This window comes from Eptatretus burgeri, chromosome 6, assembly GCF_056783735.1.
Source record: "Eptatretus burgeri isolate ZD-2024b chromosome 6, Ebu_testis_v1, whole genome shotgun sequence".
NCBI lineage: Eukaryota > Metazoa > Chordata > Myxini > Myxiniformes > Myxinidae > Eptatretus > Eptatretus burgeri.
In genome coordinates, this window is record NC_140966.1 from 106,368,151 (window position 1) to 106,392,520 (window position 24,370).

At 43.5% G+C, this 24,370-nt stretch overlaps 1 protein-coding gene across 1 annotated transcript in view; it reads right to left on the reverse strand.

Annotated features, from left to right (window-relative positions):
- Positions 1–1,309: 1,309 nt before the first annotated feature.
- The window catches only part of LOC147025539 (uncharacterized), a 70,948-nt gene continuing 47,887 nt past the window's right edge, over positions 1,310–24,370 (reverse strand). Inside the window, 3 exon segments of the mRNA XM_085886576.1 lie at positions 1,310–1,798; positions 7,441–7,569; positions 9,775–10,077. Of these exon segments, the coding sequence (XP_085742702.1) occupies positions 1,710–1,798; positions 7,441–7,569; positions 9,775–10,077 (521 nt within the window). The 3' untranslated portion in view covers positions 1,310–1,709.

Here is a 24,370-nt window from a genome sequence, read left to right on the forward strand (position 1 = left end):
CACTCGCACAAACACAAATGCACACACACACACACATATACAAAACAAATACACACATGCACACACACATCTACACACACATATATGTGTGTGTTTCTCACCTTGAACTCGATTCATTCAAGATCAAAGGGCGTGAGAGGGCGTCTTGCCATCCAATAAAAATATCATTCACTTCTCTTCTGAAGATTTGAATATCTTTAAGAAAGTCGTTCATTTTTATCCATTCCTCGTGATATTCAAATAATTCATTTTCAACATCCATTATATATCAACAATGTTGTTATTTGGGACAATCTGTTGATAAAAAAAACAATAATTATTAGTCGTACAGTGATTTAATTTTGTTTTATACAATGAATAATAAATTGGGATGTGAAATCTCACCTCTCATCTTGTGAAATCGATTGATCTGCAAGGTTGTAGTAAGAATCTGAATGCTCCATTCTCTGAAAACACCTCCGTTCGCTCAAAACTTGATTTAAATAAGCACAGCACACTCTGCATTCTTATTTATATGGGAAGTTTTACCCCACATAATTTGCTCTTGTGAGCCAGTGCTGCACTCACTGTCTTGCTCGGCAGTAGTCTGAGTGTGCACTGAGGGCACAAACCTCGATTTGTCGGGGTTTGTGGTAAACCTCCTATGTTAGCCTTCCAACACAAAGCTAATGACAAACCAGGAAGGTAAACCTGGCCAGTTTACCTGGCACAAACCAGGTAAACTGTGTCAGATGGCGAACCCTGTTGGAGTTGGCAAGTTTAATTGATGTTCGTGGTTGCTTCGCAACTCGCAGGACTGCAGAGTTATCCGTGGGATGTCTGCTTGCAGGACAGGGCGTTCGGGAGGAGTCTGAGCACTTCCCCTCGTGGTGAACCCCGAACCACAATTCCGCGACAATATGTTAATGAAAAGCTAATGACACATTGGTTTGGTGTTTGTATAATAAAGTAGTTCCATCATGGCTGTTCACTGAACAGGTGTATCTCAATCATTCCTGGCATTCGGCTACTGTTAAGGAACGTTGATTGGAATGAATGGAATGAGAAGGAATTCCATGATGTGAATGAAACTCCTTGTGTATCATGGCCCTTCCTGTATTGTCTTTCTTCCCTTTGCTGCTTGTTTAAATCTCCTCCATGTCCTGGTTTGTAATTCAGGATTTGCAGCAAATTATGAACAGGTGCATGTCTGTATATACCATTCAGCAAAGCTGGTCTTCTCAAGACGTGCTGTGCATGTAAAATCAGGTAAAGTTTACGTTGAAAATGGGTGGCAGGTGTGGATTCAAATTGAACACAAAAAAGTTGAAACATTTTGAAACAGGTTTTAATGCACAAAAGGTTTTGCTTATTTGAGGTTAAGAACTTAACTTGCAAAACAATCTGTTTAACGAGAATTCACAATGAAATGTATATTTGTGAAGAAGACGAAGATGAATGACGATGTGGTGCACATGAGTTGAATATCTGAGACTGACCTGCAACCAGGACACCTGACACAGTCATGGGGAGGTACTCAATTCTTCAGATGCACAAAGTCAGGGTTAATGAACATTCTGCATTTGTTGTGATGAAGATGTTTACAATGAAAAAATAAATGAGAAGCACAGGTGTGGAGAGATCACAATGGTGAAGGAGGGGAGTGTAATTGGGATCCAGAAGGTACAGGCGATGAGGAAGAAAAGTTCAGAAACTTTGAAGGTGGATAATCATGGACAGCGGAACCAATGTTTCTTCATGTCCCCAACAGGTACAGAACTCACGGTGTTTCTCACAATGTCCAGAGGGAAGATATTGACTGCAGGAAAAGGACGACACAAGCACACATGATAAAGAGAAAATCGGTGACGTGGATAAGCACGATAAGGTTTATTTTTAATACCGACTCGAGGTCAAGGCAAATGGAGGAGCTGGCCAACTTGATGGAAGGTTCACACCTGCCGAGGTGGAGGGGACAGGCAGACGAAGACCAAACAGATGCCACAATGAGTACACGGAGTATCCAAAATGTCTTTGTGATGAGATATCAGGGCATCTGCAAGTTTATATGTTCCGTAACAATCAATACCGTCATTGCATGTATCCTTCAAGTTGTCCAGTGTGACACCATGGTGCACAGGTAGCACATTTTCCTTGCATATGTGTGGTGTAGGTTTGATTCCCGTTCTCAGTACAAACCATCGGATTGATGCTTTATGAACAAGTCCTTCTGTCGCAGTGTGCTGTCACTCAGATGGATGTGAAGCCGGCTGCCTCGTATGCTTGCATTCGGTGATGGATGTTATAGATCCTACTGTGTCCTTTACGGAGAGTTAGCGAGATATCGACAGCACCCTGAACGGATGACTAATTCCTGTTCTAAATTACAGTGGACACTGCATCAGCGGCACAGCTGTGCCCCAAGAAAACGCTGCTCCCTGCAGGAATGTACTGCCATCGATGCTAATGAATGTCACAGTGTGTCAGTCTGTCAATGTGTGTATCTCCTCCATAACTCCAAAACCATGAAACTTCGCAGCCTGAAACTGCATGCCCAGTAAGGAAACTCCAAGGCAATGCAAGAGTGAAAATTTGGTGCTTCGGTTAATTAAAACACCCCTTTTGTAGATAATTAACAGCCTTATTTAATTTATCCTTTATCAGGCGCATCCTCGGCCATCTTGTTTTCCCTGGAAGGGGTCTTGTGGTGTATCCTCGGTTACCTCGCTGAGGTCTTAATTCGCCATTTTGTTCAGCCTGCTCAACATTGCCTTGACTTGGAAGAGGCCGCACCGATTTCTTCACGATCAAATTTTTTTTTTCCTCCCACTTTCCTCACATCATCGAATGCCTGATCATCATACATATGACTTGCTGGGTACGTTGCAATGCTTATAAATGCCCGGATATGCCTGCATTCGTGGCTATGATTCATTTCTGCACATGTCATAAGCTCTAGAAGCTCTTAAACTAAACCGAATTACAAGATTTGAGCTCCAGAATTGAACTTAGCAGCAGTTCAGACTGCTCACAAAAAAGTGTTCATTTGTCTAATTCGGACATAGTTTAATATTTTGGCGTCTCCTGGAGGTGTTCAATATTATTGATCGGTGATCACTAATCGCTTGCCAAGTCAGCCATTTCTTATCAACCGTTTCATTTGAGTGCTTCCCTGATTGCTTAAGTCACTTGGTGAGTACTCTGCGATATTCGCACTGTCACTGCATACTGTGTATCGATCGACGTGAACAAAGTTCAGGGGCCACTTGCCTGTGTTGGCCCCGCGTTGTTCTTTGGGGGATCAGGCATTGGCTGGCTTGCTGAAAATGTGCAATTTTATTTTACACCCTGTTTCCACTTTTTGTACGATATTCTTTCATTATAGAACCATCACTTTGGCATAGATACATACATATTGTTGCGGGTCGGGGACCGGTGGCGAGAACGACCGCTAACTGGGGGAAGTAACATCGTCTCCCACCAGACTCCCGGAATTGTAGGCCATCGCTCACGAATAACTCCGTGAGGCGGCAGGTTGCTTAACCGACCATGGACGCCAATACCTCCACTGCGTAGCGTAGGGTATTTTTGTCTAGAACCAAGTTACCTAATTAACCACGCGGTGTCGTCTACCGGGGAACCACGCCCTCGGCACGTCTTGCTCGAAATGGGTCACTCTACCGACTGCGGTAGAGTTCCAACTACCAATTCCGGTTCGGGTGCAGTCGAGCAGAACTGTCAAAGCCGTGCCGGCTAGGATGAGCAGATTAACGGGAACAAAGATCCAGCGAAAACTCAGATCTGAACCATGATAGACCAATGAAAGAAAAGACGAAAACGAAATGGGAACATTTCTACAATAATTTATTTATAATAAACGAAATTTATGTGGCACAGAAACAGGTTTATTGGGGTGTCCTGCAGGGGAAAGAAAGAAGATGTAGTGCGACGATTTACAGCAACTTATAAAGCAGACGCAGAGCAGACTTACGTGGGAATTATACAGGCAAGATTTTCAAGATCTAACACTTATACAGTTTCTACTTATTAGACTAGTGCCACACACTCAGACACACACTCGGACAAAATAAACCCAGTTGAAGGCAAAGGACTTTTGCAGCCAGGGAGGGAGGTGGGCTGAGGTCACAGTTCTTTTGAGTACCTGAGTCTCGGGTAAAGGAATGCTCCATGGTGTGGCACCTGCCAACAGTCATGCAGTCAGGTCCACAGCTGCCCGTGTGGCGTTCGGGTCCGTGGAGGAGCTCGAGTGGGCCAGGACTAGTAGTCGGGGCGAGACGTGAGCGGAGCCAAGCAGCGGGAACCCTTTTGTTTTCCAACGAACTCCGGCCTCCAAACACAGAACGAACGAACCCCAAAGAACTGAACGAACGACCCCCAAAGAACTGAACGAACGACCCCCAAAGACCTCAAGACTGAGGATGGTGTCGTGGTTTATAGACCTTCCTCATCAGGGAGGAGCCTTGGTGAAGCCGACGCCACTGTCCGCCCTGATTGGACAGGGCCTCCATGGGTCCGCCCATTCTGGGCGGGGCCTCGGCCAGGCACCGGCGAGGTCCGCCCACTCTACGCGTGTGGGCTCGTCAAGAAAGAGTTGGAGCGTTTGGAGAAGCCAAATAGGAACTGCGACAGCGAAGATTCTGTCTCAGAAAAACGAGCCTACAGAGGCAACAGGTGGACCGTGGTACATTGTTGCCAGCGAACCGAAGGCTGTAAGCGCTCGGGTACCGTGGATCGCAATGGAGGATGGGATATAAAGATTTATTACCCTCACTAAATAAACATCGCAACGCACCCCTTCAATTTCCCAATACCCACAAGGAAGGCATCTGTCTACACATATACTTAACGGCATAACTGACTTGGGACACCTGTATGTTGTATGCGTGTGGTTCCAAGAACCGTAACAATATAAAAAAATTAAACCTTTCATTTTAAAAAGTTTCTTCAACCATTTTGTGAAGTGCTTCGTGAAGCCTCTTGACGTGCGCTATTCAATCTTCGATGGCGATACCGAATTTCAATCCCGGAGTTGGGAAGGAAAAATAAATTATATGATTACAATGAGTGTTGTATAAAGAAATGAATTGCCACATCATGGCAGGATAGCCGAGAGGTACGCACGCTAACTCTGTGCTGTCTTGCCTCGGTTCGAATCCTGACCTAGCTATATACTGCCATCCCAGTTTTTCACAGGCAGGGTGATTCATCAGTGTGTGTGCCGTCTCTCGGATGAAAGTTAAACTGGGTGTTACATCTGCTGGAATTTCCCTCTGCCTCCCTCAACCCGGTCTCTCTCTCTCTCTCTCTCTCTCTCTCTCTCTCTCTCTCTCTCTCTCTCTCTCTCTCTCTCTCTCTCTCTCTCTCTCTCTCTCTCTCTCTCTCTCTCTCTCTCTCTCTCTCTCTCTCTCTCTCTCTCTCTCTCTCTCTCTCTCTCTCTCTCTCTCTCTCTCTCTCTCTCTCTCTCTCTCTCTCTCTCTCTCTCTCTCTCTCTCTCTGTCTCTGTCTCTGTCTCTGTCTCTGTCTCTGTCTCTGTCTCTGTCTCTGTCTCTGTCTCTGTCTCTGTCTCTGTCTCTGTCTCTGTCTCTGTCTCTGTCTCTGTCTCTGTCTCTGTCTCTGTCTCTCTCTTTCTCCCCTCCCCCTCCCCCTCCCCCTGCTTTCCCACCCCTCCCTCTCTGTTCAGGGGAATGTTAATGACAGACAGTTTAGTAATTTAATTTTAAACTGCTTCCCCATCAGGTAGCACGTACGAATCCGATTTGGAGTGAATTGTCCCTCATGCTGCCTTACTTTCCATTCCCATCACACTGTCTTCCCTCCACCTCCCCTGATGCTTTCCCCCCTCCCCTCTCAATCCCTATTGACATCTCCCAGCAGTCTCCGCATGTTGTATTAACGTACCCGAATTTGTTCAATCCTGTACTACACCCCCCCCCTTATCCACAAGTCCCACTACCAAATGCAATTCGAGAACCCCTGCCCTCATGCTTACCAACTCCCAAACTCTCTCCCCACTCCTCACTCTCACCATTCCCCTTCCCGGAATGTATAGCGACGTTTGGTGAGGCATCACTCTCTCCACCCCCCTTCCTCGCTCTTCCCTCTTCGAGCTCCCCTACCCTCCTCTCTCTCCCACTACCCCTTCGTCACTCCTCTTTTCTAGCTCCCCCACCCATCCTCACTCCCCCTTGCTCTCTCTCTCTCTCTCTCTCTCTCTCTCTCTCTCTCTCTCTCTCTCTCTCTCTCTCTATCTCTATCTCTATCTCTATCTCTATCTCTATCTCTATCTCTATCTCTATCTCTATCTCTATCTCTATCTCTATCTCTATCTCTATCTCTATCTCTATCTCTATCTCTATCTCTATCTCTATCTCTATCTCTCTCTAGCTCTATCTCTCTTTCTCTCTCTAACTCTCTCTCACTCTCTCTCTCTCTCTCTCTCTCTCTCTCTCTCTCTCTCTCTCTCTCTCTCTCTCTCTCTCTCTCTCTCTCTCTCTCTCCCTCCCTCCTCCCTCCTCCCTCCTCCCCCTTTCCTCCATCTTCTTCCCCCCCTTCTCCGTCCCTGCTCTCCCCCTCTCTTCACTCCCTCCTTTCTCCTCCTCCTTCTCCTTCCTCCTCTTTCCCTTCTTTCCGTCTTTCTACTTCCACCTCTCCCCCTTAATATTCGTGTCAGAGAAGCGATGGCTTGTATTTGCTCGTATAAAATAAGAAAAAGGATTGTGGGCTCCCAAACCTGTGAGCTGATCTTGGAAAGAACAAGGAGAAAAGACGTAAAATGTCACAGCCCCCGTTGTTTTAGTAATTTTGCTGTACGGAGTTAAAGGGCTAGCCCATATTTATTTACAACTACAAAGTCAGCCACCTTTGATCAGATTGCAAAGTAAAGTGAGCGGCACGTGTTTTCCATCATGTACTATGTTTGTGCCATGTTTGAACAAAATCGGACCGTGCATGTCTAAGAAATGGATGGGGACACATTTAAGTAAAAAAAAATGGCTGCCAGTCGGCCATCTTGGATCTCATCTCGAAGAAAAATGACGTGTCGATGTTTGTAACTACCATCATTGGCATACTGTTTGCCAAATTTGAAGAGATCAGTAAATGCATATCCGAGAAATGGTTGAGGACGTGTTCAACATCTGGTTTCTTACAACTAAAATGTCCGCCAGTCGGCCATCTTTGGTCGAATCCTGAAACAAAATGATGTGCTCATCTATACCATCCGAGATGGACAAGCCCCAGTTTTTGGAGTAAGTGCAATGAGGGCTAATAATCAAAATGGATGCCAGGTATCCCACTCAGTCCCCCTTACTCCACACCCCCACCCTTGTCTCCACCCCACCCCTATCTCTGCCAACCGACTCTCCCCCCTCCACCACCACCTCACCACCATCCACCAATCTCCCCCCAACACCTGCCCACCCAACCCCCACTCCACCATACCTCCTGATGTGATGTAGAACTTGTAGGGAATCAACTCTCGTTTCCTGAATGTCGGGAACGTGGCGAAAGAATCAATCTGGGCCGGGACACCTCTCCACAATTTGCTCGTGAGTCTCGAAAGGGAAAGCTCTGTGGATGTACCATAGAGTGGAAAGGAAGAATTAGAAATTACCCTTGGTGTGCACTTATCTACTGTACTTCCTGGGAATTATAATTTTAGCCAAAACGTTATGAACTCATTCGGTACTTTGTGGACCATTTTAGGTATTCAAACATGTCTGGTGTATCTCTCGCTGTCCATTTGAGCCCTCACTGGTTAGTGAAGGTTTGATTTGCTCCAAATTTGATCTTTTAATTTGCATTATTCCTTTTGTAAACAGTTGGGATGATCAACTGAGAATTATTGTTCACAGTATCATGTGAATATGAGTGATACTTCACGAGAACCGCTCGTGGGTTATTTATACTTTATAAGTACCACTCATGGGATATTTATTAATTTATACTTCAAAAGTAGCACTCACGGGATATTTATTAATATATACTTTACAAGTACCACTCATAGGATATTTATTACTCGATACTTCACAAGTAGCACTCATGGGATATTTATTAATTTATACTTTATAAGTACCACTCACGGGATATTTATTAATATATACTTTACAAGTACCACTCATAGGATATTTATTACTCGATACTTCACAAGTCGCACTCATGGGATATTTATTAATTTATACTTCTCAAATACCACTCATGGGATGTTTACACTTTGTTGGATATTTAATCTCAAAATACCACTCATGGGATATTTATTAATTTATACTTCTCAAATACCACTCATGGGATGTTTACACTTTGTTGGATGTTGGATATTTAATCATTTATACTTTAGAAATACCATGAATGTGTCATTTATTAATTTATACTTTTCAGTACCACTCATGGGATGTTTATTAATTTATGATTTGTAACTACCACTCATGGGATATTTATAATATGTACTTCACAAGTTCCACTCGTGGGATAGTTATTAATTTATACATCACAACCACCACTCATGGGATATTTATCAATTTATACTTTACTCTTTGTTTTTTGTACATGTGGAAGAGTTAGTATGGGTACACTGAACAGATCAGGACGCAATAGAGCAAAATGAAGAGGAGAGAGAGAGAGGGGGGGGACTCCAACAGCAGAGCCGAAGGCCAGGACAGAGGGAGGTGGTCAAACATTGGGTGTGGGGAGGAATAGCGGGCAGGAGAGGATGCATGGGGTGGACAAGAAAACTGAAAATTTGGAAGAGGGATTGTGGGGGGGGGCGGTAACAAGGGTGGAAACTATCATAGTTTTGGATTGGGGATGATTTGAGATGGTGGTGAACAGCTGTCTTGGAGACCTCGAGGAAAGAATGAGATTGATGATGATGTTGAAGTTGGTCCCATAGATGGGGAAAAGAGGAACAAATGAGTGGAGTTCAGCAGTGATCCTGGATTTAGGTAGTTTCACCAGTAGGGTGTTGATGGTGGACCGTGTGAGTCCTGCAGAAACCTGGGGGGGTACAAAGCACGGAACGAGCAGAGGGTGCAAGACCAGTTCGGAGGCAGTAAAAGACAGAGTGACCGCCGACCTGTCTGCGATGGCGAAGTAATCGGCCACAGACTCGGCTTCATTGCAGGAGCTTCCAATTATCTTGAAACCCTGGTTTCCACGGCGTCAATCTGAGGCAGGGGACTCAGTCCAGAGGGGACAACAGTACTCCTTCAAAGTGTGGATGAAGGCCTTTTTGGTGGATAGGAGTTCGGGTGTGCCAAGGAAGGACTTTGTACAATGGAGGATGCCCAGTTGGCAGCTGGCTTTGGGGGCCAACTTTTAAATGTGGTTTGTCCAAGATGGATCATAGCTGATGGTGTGTGTGGGGGTGGGGGGGGGTTCCAGATGGTCCTTTTGGAGAGAGATAGTGAGAATATAAGATGTTTCATGATTGAAAGACATTTTCCAAGTGTTTGACCATCTTATGTTTTGGTTTTTCAAGGTCTGAAGAGAGGGAAGAAGTGCAGCCTACCTGTCTGGAGGATGAGGAATGTCACATCTGTTCTGGAGCCCTCACACTTCTTAACATCTGGTCTGGAAGCCTCACATTTTACGACAAAATTAAATTCTGAACCACAAATTGATTAACGACAATATTAACCACACTCACTCATGTCAGTCTGGACCACAAATTGATTAACCACAGAACTTATCACTCTCCCCTGTGCCTCAGCACCATTTTAATGTCTCCTGTGATTCGTTTCCATTTATCTTATAGGAAATAAAACGATCGATTCTTACCTCCAGATCTCTGTACATTTGGATATTTCCTCCTCATGATTAATCTTCTCCCCGTTTTTGAGCCTCTCTTGTGCCGTTGTCTACCCTTTCTTCCTGTGTTGAATTGGCTGCCCCTGTTTCTGATGGACACCGTGTGAATTCGAACGTGGCCACGAGATGTGTGCGACCGGGAGGACGAGGAAAAGCGAGAGTGTTGTCGGGGTAAGGGGAAGAGGGATTCAGGAAGGAAAGGTTTTCGTGGTCTATGACGTTTTTTACATGAAGGTCTTGAGTGCTTGAAAATGTAACGGCGCACTTTGTTCCCTGGAAAGGACAGAGACACACACATGGTCAGTGCGAGGATCATGAGGAAGTCCAATGCAGGAGGAGGCCATCTGGCCCATCATGGCCACGCATTTCCACCAATATACGTGTAGCCCCCTATCCCCAATCATTGCATGTACCTATCCAACTCCAGTTTAAACCCTTCCACCATTTCAGATTCCACCATTGTTTCAGTGAGACCATTCCTTGCATCAACTACACTCTGCGTGAAAGACCCACGCCTTAACGTTGGCATAGCTCTCCTCTTCTATACTCTCAGGCTGTGCCCTTTGGTCCTATCATTACCCACTCTGCTGAAGAACCGTTCCACACTTATTCTCTCTACCCTTCATTATCTAAAGCATCTCTACCAGATCTCCTCGTAATCACTTCCATTCTCGTGTGAAACTTCCTGTCTCCTTCAAACGTTCCTTGTCATCCCCATCAAAAGCTCGAAAGCTCATCATGTGACTCCTCGTTTTTTTCCAACTAAACTCTCTTTCCATCATTCGATTCTGTATTCATTACAGATTATAAATCAGCAATGTTGAAGACCCGATCGACCAATCACAGTTCGCCATTCATGCTGTTTCCCATCGGTGCCCGGAAGAGGCTGGACGTGTGCCAATTTTTGCCGATTATCCAAGAAAGAATCTTGCGAAAACTTTTGATTTCGATCACATCAGATTAATGTTTCAAATATTTTTCTGTGTTTTTATCTTTTTCACTGTTTTAGAAGTACCAGTGATGGTATTGATTTGCTGGATCCAGTTATGTCCAGCAAAAGAAGACCACATCCTCCTCACATTGGCTCCAGTTCAGTGAGAAGTTGGCTACTCAAGTGAAGGACTGCATTCCGAAGTGGGCAGGTAATGAGGGTATAGGGAAATGCCTCTTAAACTGGGGGTCACACCACCGAAGGGGGGCAAAATAAGATTTCAAGAGGCCATGAGGGCTCTGTGGAAAATGCTGGCACGATGGGCTTACCATGCAAAAAGTGCACACACGTAAAACTATGTACGTGTGTATATATGTGTGTGTATATATATATATATATATATATATATATATATATATATATATATATATATATATATATATATATATATATATATATATATATATATATATATATATATATATATATATATATATATATATATACCTGTGTCTATATACATATATATATACATATATATATATATATATATATATATATATACATACATACAGGGTGTGTGTGTGTGAATCCACTTTGAGGAATGCACTCATTTACCCACGTATCTAACGGGTCTAAGCTGGTTCTTTCAGGTGAATTTAGGTTCTTTAACGTGAAGAGCTTGGTATTATTGTTTTAGAAAGTACTTACTTGCTTGTGATGTGTCCTCATGTTCATGGCATTGTGTTCCACAATAGCTGACTATATGTGGGTCAACGATTAGAACTGTAAATGTAAATGTAATATGGGGGTACAGTATGTGTGTTTGTTACCTCCAACCACTGCGCGAAAGTGGAAGGAGGTTATGTTTTCACCAATGTCTGTCAATTTGTCAGTGGCCGTTCTAGATGTCGTTGTGTTATGAAATGTCAGCAAAAAGAGCCAGAATATAATCCATTCTTAAGAAAAATACCAGGGGCATAGAAATGGCCCCTCTATACGTAAGTGCCATGTGACAAACAATAGAAAAGAAGGGACATTCCGTGGCTTCTAGAAAATGCCAGACTATAGGAAAGAAGGGACATTCCGTGGCTTGTAGAAAATGACAAACAATAGAAAAGAGGGGGCATTTCCTCGCTTGTCGAAAATGCCAGACAATAGAAAAGAAGGGACATTCCGTGGCTTGCAGAAAATTCCAGACAATAGAAAAGAAGGGACATTCCGTGGCTTGTAGAAAACGCTAAACAATAGAAAAGAAGAGACATTCCCTGGCGTGTAGAAAATGTCAAACTATACAAAAGAAGGGACATTCCTTGGCTTGTAGAAAATGCCAGACAATAGAAAAGAAGCGACATTCCGTGGCTTGTAGAACATGCCAGACAATAGAAAAGAAGGGACATTCCGTGGCTTGTAGAAAATGGCAAACAATAGAAAAGAAGGTAATTCCGTGTTTTGTCGAAAATGCCAAACTGTAGAAAAGAAGGGACATTTTGTGGCTTGTAGCAAATGCCAAACAACAGAAAAGAAGGGACATTCCGTGGCTTGTAGAAAATGCCAGACAATAGAAAAGAAGGGACATTCCGTATCTTGTAGAAAATGCCAGACAATAGAAAAGAATGGACATTCCATGGCTTGTAGAAAATGTCAACTGTAGAAAAGAAGGGACATTCCGTGGCTTGTAGAAAATGCCAAACAATAGAAAAGAAGGGACATTCCGTGGCTTGTAGAAAATGCCAAACAATAGAAAAGAATGGACATTCCATGGCTTGTAGAAAATGTCAACTGTAGAAAAGATGGGACATACCATTGCTTGTAGAAAATGCCAAACAATAGAAAAGAAGGGACATTCCGTGTCTTGTAGAAAATGCCAGACAATAGAAAAGAATGGACATTCCATGGCTTGTAGAAAATGTCAACTGTAGAAAAGAAGGGACATTCCGTGGCTTGTAGAAAATGCCAAACAATAGAAAAGAAGGGACATTCCGTGGCTTGTAGAAAATGCCAAACAATAGAAAAGAATGGACATTCCATGGCTTGTAGAAAATGTCAACTGTAGAAAAGAAGGGACATTCCGTGGCTTGTAGAAAATGCCAAACAATAGAAAAGAAGGGACATTCCGTGGCTTGTAGAAAATGCCAAACTTTAGAAAAGAAGGGACATTCCATGGCTTGCTGAAAATGTCAAACAATAGAAAAGAAGGGGCATTCCGTGGCTTGTAGAAAATGCCAAACAATAGAAAAGAAGAGACATTCAGTGGCTTCTAGAAAATGCCAGACTATAGGAAAGAAGGGACATTCCGTGGCTTGTAGAAAATGACAAACAATAGAAAAAAAGGGGCATTTCCTCGCTTGTCGAAAATGCCAGACAATAGAAAAGAAGGGACATTCCGTGGCTTGTAGAAAATGACAATAGAAAAGAAGGTACATTCCGTGGCTTGTAGAAAATGCCAGACAATAGAAAAGAAGGTACATTCCCCGGCTTGTAGAACATGCCAGACAATAGAAAAGAAGGGACATTCCGTGGCTTGTAGAAAATTCCAGACAATGGAAAAGAAGGGACATTCTGTGGCTTGTAGAAAATGCCAGACAATAGAAAAGAAGGGACATTCCGTGGCTTGTAGAAAATGACAAACAATAGAAAAGAAGGGACATTCCGTGGCTTGTAGAAAATTCCAGTCAATAGAAAAGATGGGACATTCCGTGGCTCGTAGAAAATGCCAGATAATAGAAAAGAAGGGACATTCCCCGGCTTGTAGAAAATGCCAGACAATAGAAAAGAAGGGACATTCCGTGGCTTGTAGAAAATGACAAACAATAGAAAAGAAGGTACATTCCGTGGCTTGTAGAAAATGCCAGACAATAGAAAAGAAGGTACATTCCCCGGCTTGTAGAAAATGCCAGACAATAGAAAAGAAGGGACATTCTGTGGCTTGTAGGAAATGCCAGATAATAGAAAAGAAGGTACATTCCGTGGCTTGTAGAAAATGCCAGACAATATAAAAGAAGGGACATTCCGTTGCTTGTATAAAATGCCAAACTTTAGAAAACTAACTCAGCTCAAATCATATAAAGGGGTCTATTCTATGTTCCTGGAATTTTTCCCAAGAATCCTCTTCATATTTCAAGTTTATCAGATGAAAATTGCCAATGTTAGAAACATGGCCTCTGTGGACCTTTGGCCCGTGTTGACCTCAAAAGAGTGACTGCTATATCACATGCTCATGTAACATGTGGGAAAGTTTCAATTTCCTCCGCTGAACAGTTTTCGATCTCAACAAAATGCACACACGTGTGAAGTACGACATACGTACATGTGCCACCGATCTCTTTTCCCTGCTTTTTTGCTTTACGAGTGCAGGGTATTGAGTATGTACATTTGTTGACGACTTATTTCATGCACCAATAAATTGATATGCCTGGTTTTGGCTTAATGGTTAGGGTGTTGGGCTTGGGATCTGAAGGTCCTGAGTTCAAACCCTGCTCAGCCATTGAATTAATACCAGGTGGGGTTGACTCTGCCTGTCATCCTTCCGAGGTCAGCAAAATGAGTATCAGCTTGCTGGGATGATTGAGCCATTCAAGCATCTTGTGTTGGAGTGGCGACCCGTCCATGATTGTGCCCAAAACCCAGGAGAATGCTGAGGCAGCACTAATGCTCTGCACAGAGTTTGGTCCCAATGGATGTATGGAAACAAATTGATCGACTTTTGCATCTCCACGAATGATCGATAGTACTGCCCTCTGGTGGAAACCAAGAAGAATTGCATAATGTTTCTGAGTTATTTGTGGATCAGCAGGGTCCCCGTCGAAGACGGGTAATGTCACTGAAATGAAAGCATGTGTTTAATGTAGGTTACTCATGGATTCAGTAGTCAATTTCGTTATGAGAGGGTCTCTTCCGTCGTCTACTGGAGTACATTTTTAAAAACAACATTCCTCGTTATGTTATCTGGGGCATGGACATGCAGCCTGCATCTTGATCCAACTCTTGATGCCGCAACGTAAATCATCCCGTGGGAGAAAACAGATGTAAGTAGATCTAGTCCGATGATTTTAAACGACTGTCCTTGTGCTTTGTTTATTGTCATGGCAAAGCAAGATCATATGGGAAATTGTAGTCGGCGGAACTGGAATGGCAAGTCACTGTCTGATGGTATAAGCGGTATTCTTGGAATTAACGCATGTTTTCCTGTTACCGGTCCATTATTGAGGACTATCTCAATCACATTTGGGCTCTTTGGTTAGACTGTGCAGCTGGTGCCATTCGTAATATTGGGTGCGTCCACTGAACGTAGAACCATAACTGGGCATCCCACTTTCAGCTTCAGTTTGTGTGGCGGTATCCCTGATATTTCGATGGAATTTAGGAATTCCACTGGGAAGTGCACCACCTCCTCAGGAGTGAGTGTACTATTGATGGAATTGTAGATCTTCACTTCTCCTGGAAAATTGTCAATGATGGTAGAGTTCACAGCGTCCACCGTTTCATTTAGAGTTGCCAGTATCGCTCGTTCTAACAACCAATTGTTGTCATTGGCAGCATGTTCTGCTAGACCTCCATAGATTGCTTTTACTAATTTGGATGGAGTCTGGTGCTGATGCATTCCTTCTGGCAAAGCGATAATTTGGCGTTTCTGTCTTGTTGTATAGATGCAATCAGATTAAGTGGAGCTCAACGTCGCCATGACAGAGATGGGAAATGGCAGGCCAGGAACTACTTTATTCCACACTGCATATCAATACACAAAGCTGTAAATACACCACAAACATGATATATGTTTTTTTGTGTATTTCATTTTTATAAAGACGATTAAAATAGTCCAGGAGCAAGGACCTGAAAAAAATGAAATCGTTCAACACCCCCTACAGAAAAGTTTTGACTTGACAGAGTGGTAGAATAGACCCTATAGAACACCTCCAGGTAGTATGTGGTTTCAAATTGTGGTATCATTAAAATTATACAGGCCATTATACATACCAAGGGTACTTACCAAGAGGGTCACTGTGGGCTAGCAAAATTTAGGGGAGGGGTAATGTAAACGTGAATATCTTTGTCGAGACTCAACCAATTTTTAATATTGAAGTATCATTGGCTTCGTATTATATATCTCTTTCAGAATATGTACAGAAATGTGGATATTCCTTCAACTGTACAACCACAAGAGGTAAAAATCACAAACAAATCAAATATTATGAGCTTTTTTTTATATTTTAGGCATCTTTTGGAGCATACCAAGTTGTCAAGTCAAACTTTTCTGTAGTGGGTGTTGAACAATTGAATTTTTCACAGCTTCATGCTGCTGGACTAAAAAATGCTGTGTTAGTCTATTTTTTAATGAAATTCTTATGGAGTAGATCACACTGCGAAGAACTGGTTCCCCTCAAGTCAGATCATGAAGAGGCAGACACACGAATATTTCTACATGCAAAACATGCCTCTCATTATCACAACAGGATTGTGATTCAATCACCTGACACAGATGTGGCTGTCCTCTGCACCACACACTTCAGAAAACTCCAGTGTCGGGAGCTGTGGTTTCGGACTGGAATCAAGGATAAAGCTAGGTATATTCCTATCCACAGCTTGGCACACAAACTAGGACCTGAGCTGTGTAATACTTTACTGGGCTTCCACGCACTCACTGGATGCGATTCAAACAGTGCACTTTCAGGACTCGGCAAGAAAAAGGGTTTCAATGTCTTACTTGACAGTAAAGAGCATCAGACCAGTCTGGGACAGCTTGGAGAAGAACCCGAGCTCAGCAACAGCACTTCAGAAGCATGCGAAGCCTTCATATGTGCAATGTACTCAACAACCAAGGGGGCTGGGAGGAAAGTGAACAATGTGAGATACTGGCAGTTCTGTCAAAAGGGACAAAGAAATGAAAATCTCCCCCCTACATTCGACAGCTTACAGCAACATATGAAGAGAGGAAATTACCAGGCCTATGTATGGGAGAGAGCATTGAAGCCTACACAGAGCCTTCCACCAGCAGCTGGACATGGCTGGAAAATTCAGGATGGTGCCCTGCAGCCTGTGCTCACGACCAAAGATCCAGCATCACGGGGTCTTCCGGAGCTGACTGTCTGTCACTGCAAGAAGTCTCTATGTCGCCGAGCCGACTGCACATGCAGAACCAACCACATGCCATGCACAGCAGCATGTGCATGGATGGCCGAAGAAACTTGTGAAAATCCAAGAACAATCTTTGAATCCAGTGGTGAAGAAGACGCTGACTAAAAGTTACAACAGATGACATCTTCATGCTTCCATGGCGAATGTGATTCCTTGTTGCCAGACACAAATATTACAAACCGCTCTGAAGAATGTGCTTCCGTGCAACCATGCACAACTATTATGATTCGCTCTCACTAATGTGCTTCTGTGTTGTTAGGAACAGCTCCCAGTGTCGACCATGATAACTATTATCATCCACTATGATGAATGAGTAGCTTCCGTGCTGCCAGAGACTACTATTATACTCGGCTTTCACTAATGTACTTCCGTGTTGCCAAAGACAACCATTATGCTCGGCTCTGATGTATGTGCTTCCGTGTTGCCATACACTAGTAAAAGACGAACGCTAAAAATAACAATTGCAGTTTTCTTTATGCGTGCCTCTGTATGTATATGAATTTCTGCAGAACAATACTTTCTTAAGTGTTGGATTTCCAAAATGTATACATACCAGTAGTAATTGAGAAACACCGTTCACCTTCATATGAGAACACAATTAAAAATGTCAGAAAGTTTGAATTAGTGTGATATTTTAGCTTTGGTGATGCCATGGCAAAGGCCATTTTCAAATAACTGTACATACTCTGATAGAGAATTATAATAGGAAGCCAATGATACCTCAATATTGAAAATTGGTTCAGTCTAGACAAAGATATTCACGTTTACGTTACCCCTCCCCCTAAATTTTGCTAGCCCACAGTGACCCTCTTGATAAGTACCCTTGGTATGTATAATGGCCTGTAGAATTTTAATGATGCCACAATTTGAAACCACATACTACCTGGAGGTGTTCTATATGGTCTATTCTACCACGCTGTCAAGTCAAACCTTTTCTGTAGGAGGTGTTGAACGAATTTCCTTATTTGGCCTCATATGGGAAATGGCTGCTGGACTATAAAGACTATGTTCTGAAGTAAATGGGAAGAATCACTGCTTCTTCTGTGAAGGATTGACAGCAGATATGGAGGTGGCGTTGCGAATGAAAACAATTTGATGTTTCCACTTCACAGCAAAATACTGGTGGCTCGTCAGTGAATTTGTTTGCATCACAGTAATTACAGATTATTTTCATTTCTCAATTATCTGTTTCAGTGAAGAACCTATCTTCATCGTTCGTGTAGGCTCGTGGGATCGATCGTAACTGCAGATGTCTTCTTGCATTCCTTCACGCACCGATTCCTGGTAATCGCTGCGCAATTCACCGTCGTCTCGGCGTTTTCTGCATGTTGCCACATGGAAACCGATAGAAGTAATTAGTAATGAGCGTTTGAATCTCAACGGATTTTAGTTCTTGGTTTATTGGCTAAAATATTCTGTAAAGCAAATAATATTGATTTTTGCCAGTTTCTGGGTATAAAAATGTTTTCGCTGCTTCAGTCCCTGAAGCTTATTTTCACCCCTGAATTTCATGAAAGATAAGCATCAGTTCACCACAAAAATTACATTAAGCCCCCTTCCAGATAGTAAAGTAAGTACCTGCCAATTGTCCGGAGGCTACGATGTCATTTGGTGCCGCAAATTGGCGCCAAAATTTGGCGTTTCTGTCTTATTGTATTGATGAGATGTGGATAGTTGAGTTTGAGCAATCAATAACAAAAATGAAAAAAACTAAGGCGCTTATGTGGAATTTATTTTGAAAGCCATTAATTAGATGTATTTTCCGATGTATATTCCAAGTTTCAGCTCATTTCAATGCATTGCCTTTCAGATATGAGCGCCAACACATTTTGGGAGGACAGGCGGACAGACAGACTGACAGACACCAACGTGAGTTTCAAAGGGTTTTGGTTGAAAACTCAAGAATGCGGAAATGGACGTTGCTGAAATTTGGAACATATTACCTCGACGTACAAAGGGTTTACTTCTCAAACTTGCAGCCGATTTTGTCCTGTGGAAGCCGAGAAATGAATTTTCAGTCCCTGTGTTAAAGTTGCTTACAGAGAAACCGTGCCATAAAAGGAAGGGCCACTTTGTGCCTCCCTTGATTTCATTAATGAGAACCTGCTTGTGCTACCTCTGTGAGTATCTTCTGCATTGTTTTGCACAAAGGCTCGTTACATAAAATAGTACCATGAGAACTGTAGCTTATCTGGACCCTATCCTAATGTTGTAAGCCAAATTTGGTCACATTCCGACTGGTGGGTCGAGAGAGAAAGGTTTTTGAAGGAATTTATACGATTTGGACCCCTGAATATAGACCCCTGAATTTGGCAATATTTACTAAAACGGCTATAGTTTATATAATTTTCATGTTACAATACCTTGATATACATCAAACTGATCCTAAGACAATAGGCTATAACATGCAATAACAAAAAAAAAACCATGTGGCTGATAAATGTCAGTGCAGAACCAATTTTATTACAAATTTTGCCCCCAAAATCCTAATTTCCGCATTTTTCATATACTTTTAGCATCACTCATCACAAGCATAATATAAAAGTATCACATATTAAGCATTACAAAGTTTCTCTAGAGTCTGCTGCAATTATTCATATATAATACATTGTATTATCTTAAGTGTAAATCACATTTTCATCACATTTTGTCCAAGATGCCCGAAAATACCTGAAAGTGCTATTATTCAGTACTCATGGCAAATGACCATTAACTTGATTAATTTCATATTTATTAAGAGAAATATTTGTTTCAAATATTATATTGTCACAAGGAATTATATTTGTTGATGAGTATATCAACAACACACAAGGATGGATCCAGGATTTGTGTCAATGGGGGGAGGGGGGATACAAATTCTTATATACTATAAATATTTTTTAAATGGTAATTTTTCAATGTACTTTCAACTTTCAACAAATAAATTTCAAACTAATATTGAGAACTAATAATGGCTGTTTGTACAAACTCTCCACTTTTGGCATCAAATGCAATCTTTCTTACAAAATTATCAGTTACCAAGATAAATGCCAGGAAACTGTCAACATTATTGTTACATATGTTGATATCTAGTCTGCATCTGAGTCTGAATTATCACTGTAAAATGCAGAGAGAGTAAAGGGATTTGAACATGATTTATCCCCTCCATCCACAAAGGCTTCACAGGTGCATGCTGCTGTGCATGGTTGGCCACTCTCCAAGCAAGAACACGCCACTGCACAGGTATTGGGTTGACAGTCACATACAAGGTCATTGAACAACTCTGGAGCAGCTGGCGATTGACTCATCATTTGAGGCTGCAGACCAGTGCCACCTGGGCTGTGTTCGAAGCCATATGCTGTTGCATCAGGTAAGGTTAGAGAAGGGTAAGCAGCTTGTCTCCATATTAACAGCTGATAAGCAGAGCGAAGTAGATGCAGACTGAAAGCATCTTCTGTTGGTGGTAGTTTCTTTCCCTGGATGTTCCTCTGTCCAGTCTTCTGACACTTCAGGGCATTCAATGACATGCAGTTTGTCTTGCCATACATGCAGCCAACAAACTTTGTGGCTGCCATTTCTATCTCCTTTGAAATGTTTTGCTTATCAGATCCTAGCAGACCAAAAGGCTGGAACTGGTTGGCTTTCTGCATCATTATCCTAAAGGCAGTGCGCTTTCCATGGCCGAAAAAAGAGCTTACCGTATCGCAACCAGTCACGTAGTAGAGTGTAGACTGACAGAAGAATTGTCTGCTGTTCAGTGGTGAGTGTATCATAGATAGTGTGCACAGGTATATAACGGGTAAGCTGTGTGTGCCTGCCATCACGACCAGTCAAAAAGAAGATCTCTTTGGTCTTGATTGCTTGTCTATGGTGAACTAATAGGACAAGAACATCAGTATCATGGCTGCACACCACAATAGTCTGTGCCCCATCATCTGCTGCAGCTACAGCATGGAGGATGATTCTTGTGTCTGATTCTTCTTGGTTGGAGCACAAGGAACTAACTTATTTTACTCCTTCACATGTAATAGAAGATGCTTGATCTTCTTGACCACCACTGACAAAAATGGTCTGTCCTTCCTTCAATAGCTCTGGTGCATTTTCTGTGATATACTGTGTGTAGTACCGTGCCAAGTTTGCCTTGTTCTCTCCATGGGTCAAAAAATGCTTCCAGTTCTGAGGGATGAGTGCATCTCCTTTCACATGGTACATGTGACCTTGTCCTTCACCTCTCCTTGCACGGGTTTGAGCTTTGATGCTATCCTTGGTGTATTTGTCAAAGACAATGTGCACTTGCTGGACTAGGGTATTGCTGGCTGTAATGGTGCTGCTGGTGTGCAGAATATAGGCAAGGAACCTTTGTGCAATGTTCTTGAAAGTCACCTTCTCTACAGTGTTTGGAACTCCCAGCATCTGGATAGATGCATGTCCATCGAAGATAACATCACTCTTCTGTATTGTTGTAATTTTCTCTCCAGGTACCAGCTCTTCAAGGTTGTGCATGAAGTCTGACTTAGCACAGGTTGTCATGTTGCCATCGTCTGTGAAAAGGCTCAGGGGCACTGGAGAGTTCTCGAATGATAAGACTCGCTTCAGTGGCACCTTCTTGTTAGCAGTGACAGCAAGAAGCCTCAAATACATCACTTCACCATCAATGGTCACTTCCTTCTGTTTCACTTTTACTTTCTGGTGCATGTTCGCCATAGTCTTGATTGTTGATCTTGGGATGGTATCATGAAGACTCTTCTTGGGAATATCTTCTCCTTCAGGTACTATGAAGTGCTCAGCAATAAACGCTTTTGCCATTGTTGCTCCCTTGGACAAGGCTTTTGTCATGCTCTCCTGAATCGGTGGTGGTGCAACTGCTCCAGTAGCAAAGTTGACCAAGTATCCTGAAGAGTCTGTAGACAGCTCAAATGGATCAACGTAAGCCCCATCAAACATAACTGTCATCTTCTTGACATCTGCATTCCACCTCTTTTGGGCAGCATTCCCTTGCTGTGCATGGTGCTGGCGAGGCTGCTTGTTTTTGCTTTTCTGACCCATAAAACGAATGGCTTCCTGGAACTTCATGGAGTACTGTGCTGTCACAGGACGAGCTAAAAACCATCTTGCTAGAGCGGGTCCTCACAGTGTCAGACCAATAATTCCTCCAGTCCCTTTCAGGGATTTATTTTCAGTTGCTTCCAGAGTGTAATCCATCCAGACAGCATTAAACCTTCCCTGGGAAAGCTTTGCAACAAACTCTCCCTGTTCAAATGCTGCCTTCACCTCAGATGGTAGCCTGCACATCATCAGTAGTGACACAGGGAGGTACCGAGAGTAGTTCGTACGATTTGTTGCAAACAAGAGAGGTATAAACTCGGCCTTTATGATTTGGTTCTCGTGCCAGAGCCCATTTCTGGTTGTACTGAGGAACACCTTAAGTGGGCACATCACTTTCATCAGAAAATCATCCCAAAACTGAAAAGTTGGGGAGCAAGATCTTCCATACTCCCGAAGGAGCTCAATTAGTTCTCCAAGCCTGCTTGTGATGACTTCTGTGAGCTGTGTTACAACATCAGACATTAGGATGTCTTCGAAATAGGCTGAGAGCACTTTGTTAACTTCATGTGGGATCAGGTGATTTGATTCTTCACACCAACGTTTGAACTGCAGAAGAAATCTTTTGTTCAAAGCCTCATCCACCAGTAGAAGACCATGTAGCGCTCTGTCAAAGTCTTTTTCCAGACAACATCTGCTGTATGCTCCCTGGGGCATACACCCCAGATTCAGAAAGAAGCTGTTTCAGCCCAGCATTTCCATAGAGGCAGCCAACAGCTGAGAAGACCGACATCAGTAAATGCATTCCCCCTTCACATGGTATGATGCCTCCCAAATCATCAGGATGGGCCCATGCAATTTCATATGCTTTGGTAAGCAGCCCCATGTCAAAGAAGATGGGAATGTGCTGTTGCCCCAGCGAATTTGCAGCTTCCTTCGCTCTCTTCAGGGTAGTGTAGACAGTAGCAGGATCTGTTGGTTTGGCCATTATTATTGGGTTAAATGCCACAGTAGAGACTGGCGTTGAGCTTTCTGACTCCATTGTTGCATGGATCTGTGTCTGTCAGGTCAGGTTCGATCTGTGACCTGCTACAGGTACCATGTAAACCTGTACTAACCTGTTCCATGGTCGGGTTGTCGGCGACTCAACCGTCTCCCCCCACCAGGTTTTCTGGTGAGGAGGGTGTTCGGATATGGACACCCAGCAGGATTAAAAACAAAACCTGTCAAAGGGCGGAGGAGCTCCTTGTGAGCCAACGGCCATCCATATCTAGTGCCCAACTGTGTCTGCGGACATCCTTCTGCAGTTGGGTCACTTCTTATTAGGAGGTTGGTGGCAGGATTTGCACTCCAGCCACCGTAAAACCCTTCATTCCGCAAAACGCAAAAACGCAAAAAAATCTGAAAACCCACTCCGTGGGAGTACCTCCTGCGCAGCTTCCCTTCGCAGGGCAGCTCACCGGATGACGGGATTGGGGCAAAGCCTTCGGGACCCCCAATCTTTGATAGGAGGGAAACCACGGGGTAACATCCCTGGGTCAGATTGCGGGAGAGTGTGTCGGAGTGGTGCTGAGGTGTCGTCCACCAGACGGCGGTCTCCTTGGGTTAACCTGAGGCGGTCCCTTCGGGTGGGTGCCTGGAATGTCCTATCCCTAAGAGAGGATGATCACCTGTCTCTGTTATCATCTGAGCTCAAGCGTTTGGACCTCAGGATTGCAGCTCTCTCTGAGGTTCGGAGACCGGATTGCGGCGAGATAATGGTGGGTGGTTACACCTACTATTGGTCTGGTCGCTCTGATGGTTACCATACCCAAGGAGTTGCTGTAGCTGTGTCCAATAAGCTGACCCCAATGATAATTGAGGTAACACCGGTCAACGAGCGTATTATGAGATTAAGGATTCGTAACTCCTTAGGTGTCATTTCCCTGGTCTCTGTTTATGCTCCGACTGAGGCGAGTGATCTCACCGTGAAGGATGCATTCTACGCCACACTCGAGTCTGTGGTTGATCAGTGCCCCAGACGAGATACACTTCTAGTCTTGGGGGATTTCAATGCATCGACTGGAACTGATAGGGATGGTTATGAGGTGTGTGTTGGTCCCCATGGGTCAGGAACTATGAACCAGAATGGCACTAAGTTCCTTGACTTTGCAAGAAGTCATGGACTTAGGGTGGCTGGTTCATGGTTTCAGCGCCCACAAGCTCATCGCTGGACTTGGTATTCCAATGCTGGCGGTGTGGCAAAGGAGATTGACCATGTCCTCATTGACGGTCGTTGGAGGATGATCCAGAACTGCAGGGTCTACCGGAGTGCTCAGTTCCTCAATACTGACCACAGGCTTGTTGTAGCAACTCTAAAGCTGCACCTTAAATCCTGGAGAATGGTACCATCCCAGCCGAGGCTGGATGTTGTCAAGCTCAGGGATGAGAGAGTAGCTGAGGAGTTTGCAAACAGGCTGAGTGGACACTTGGGGGTTC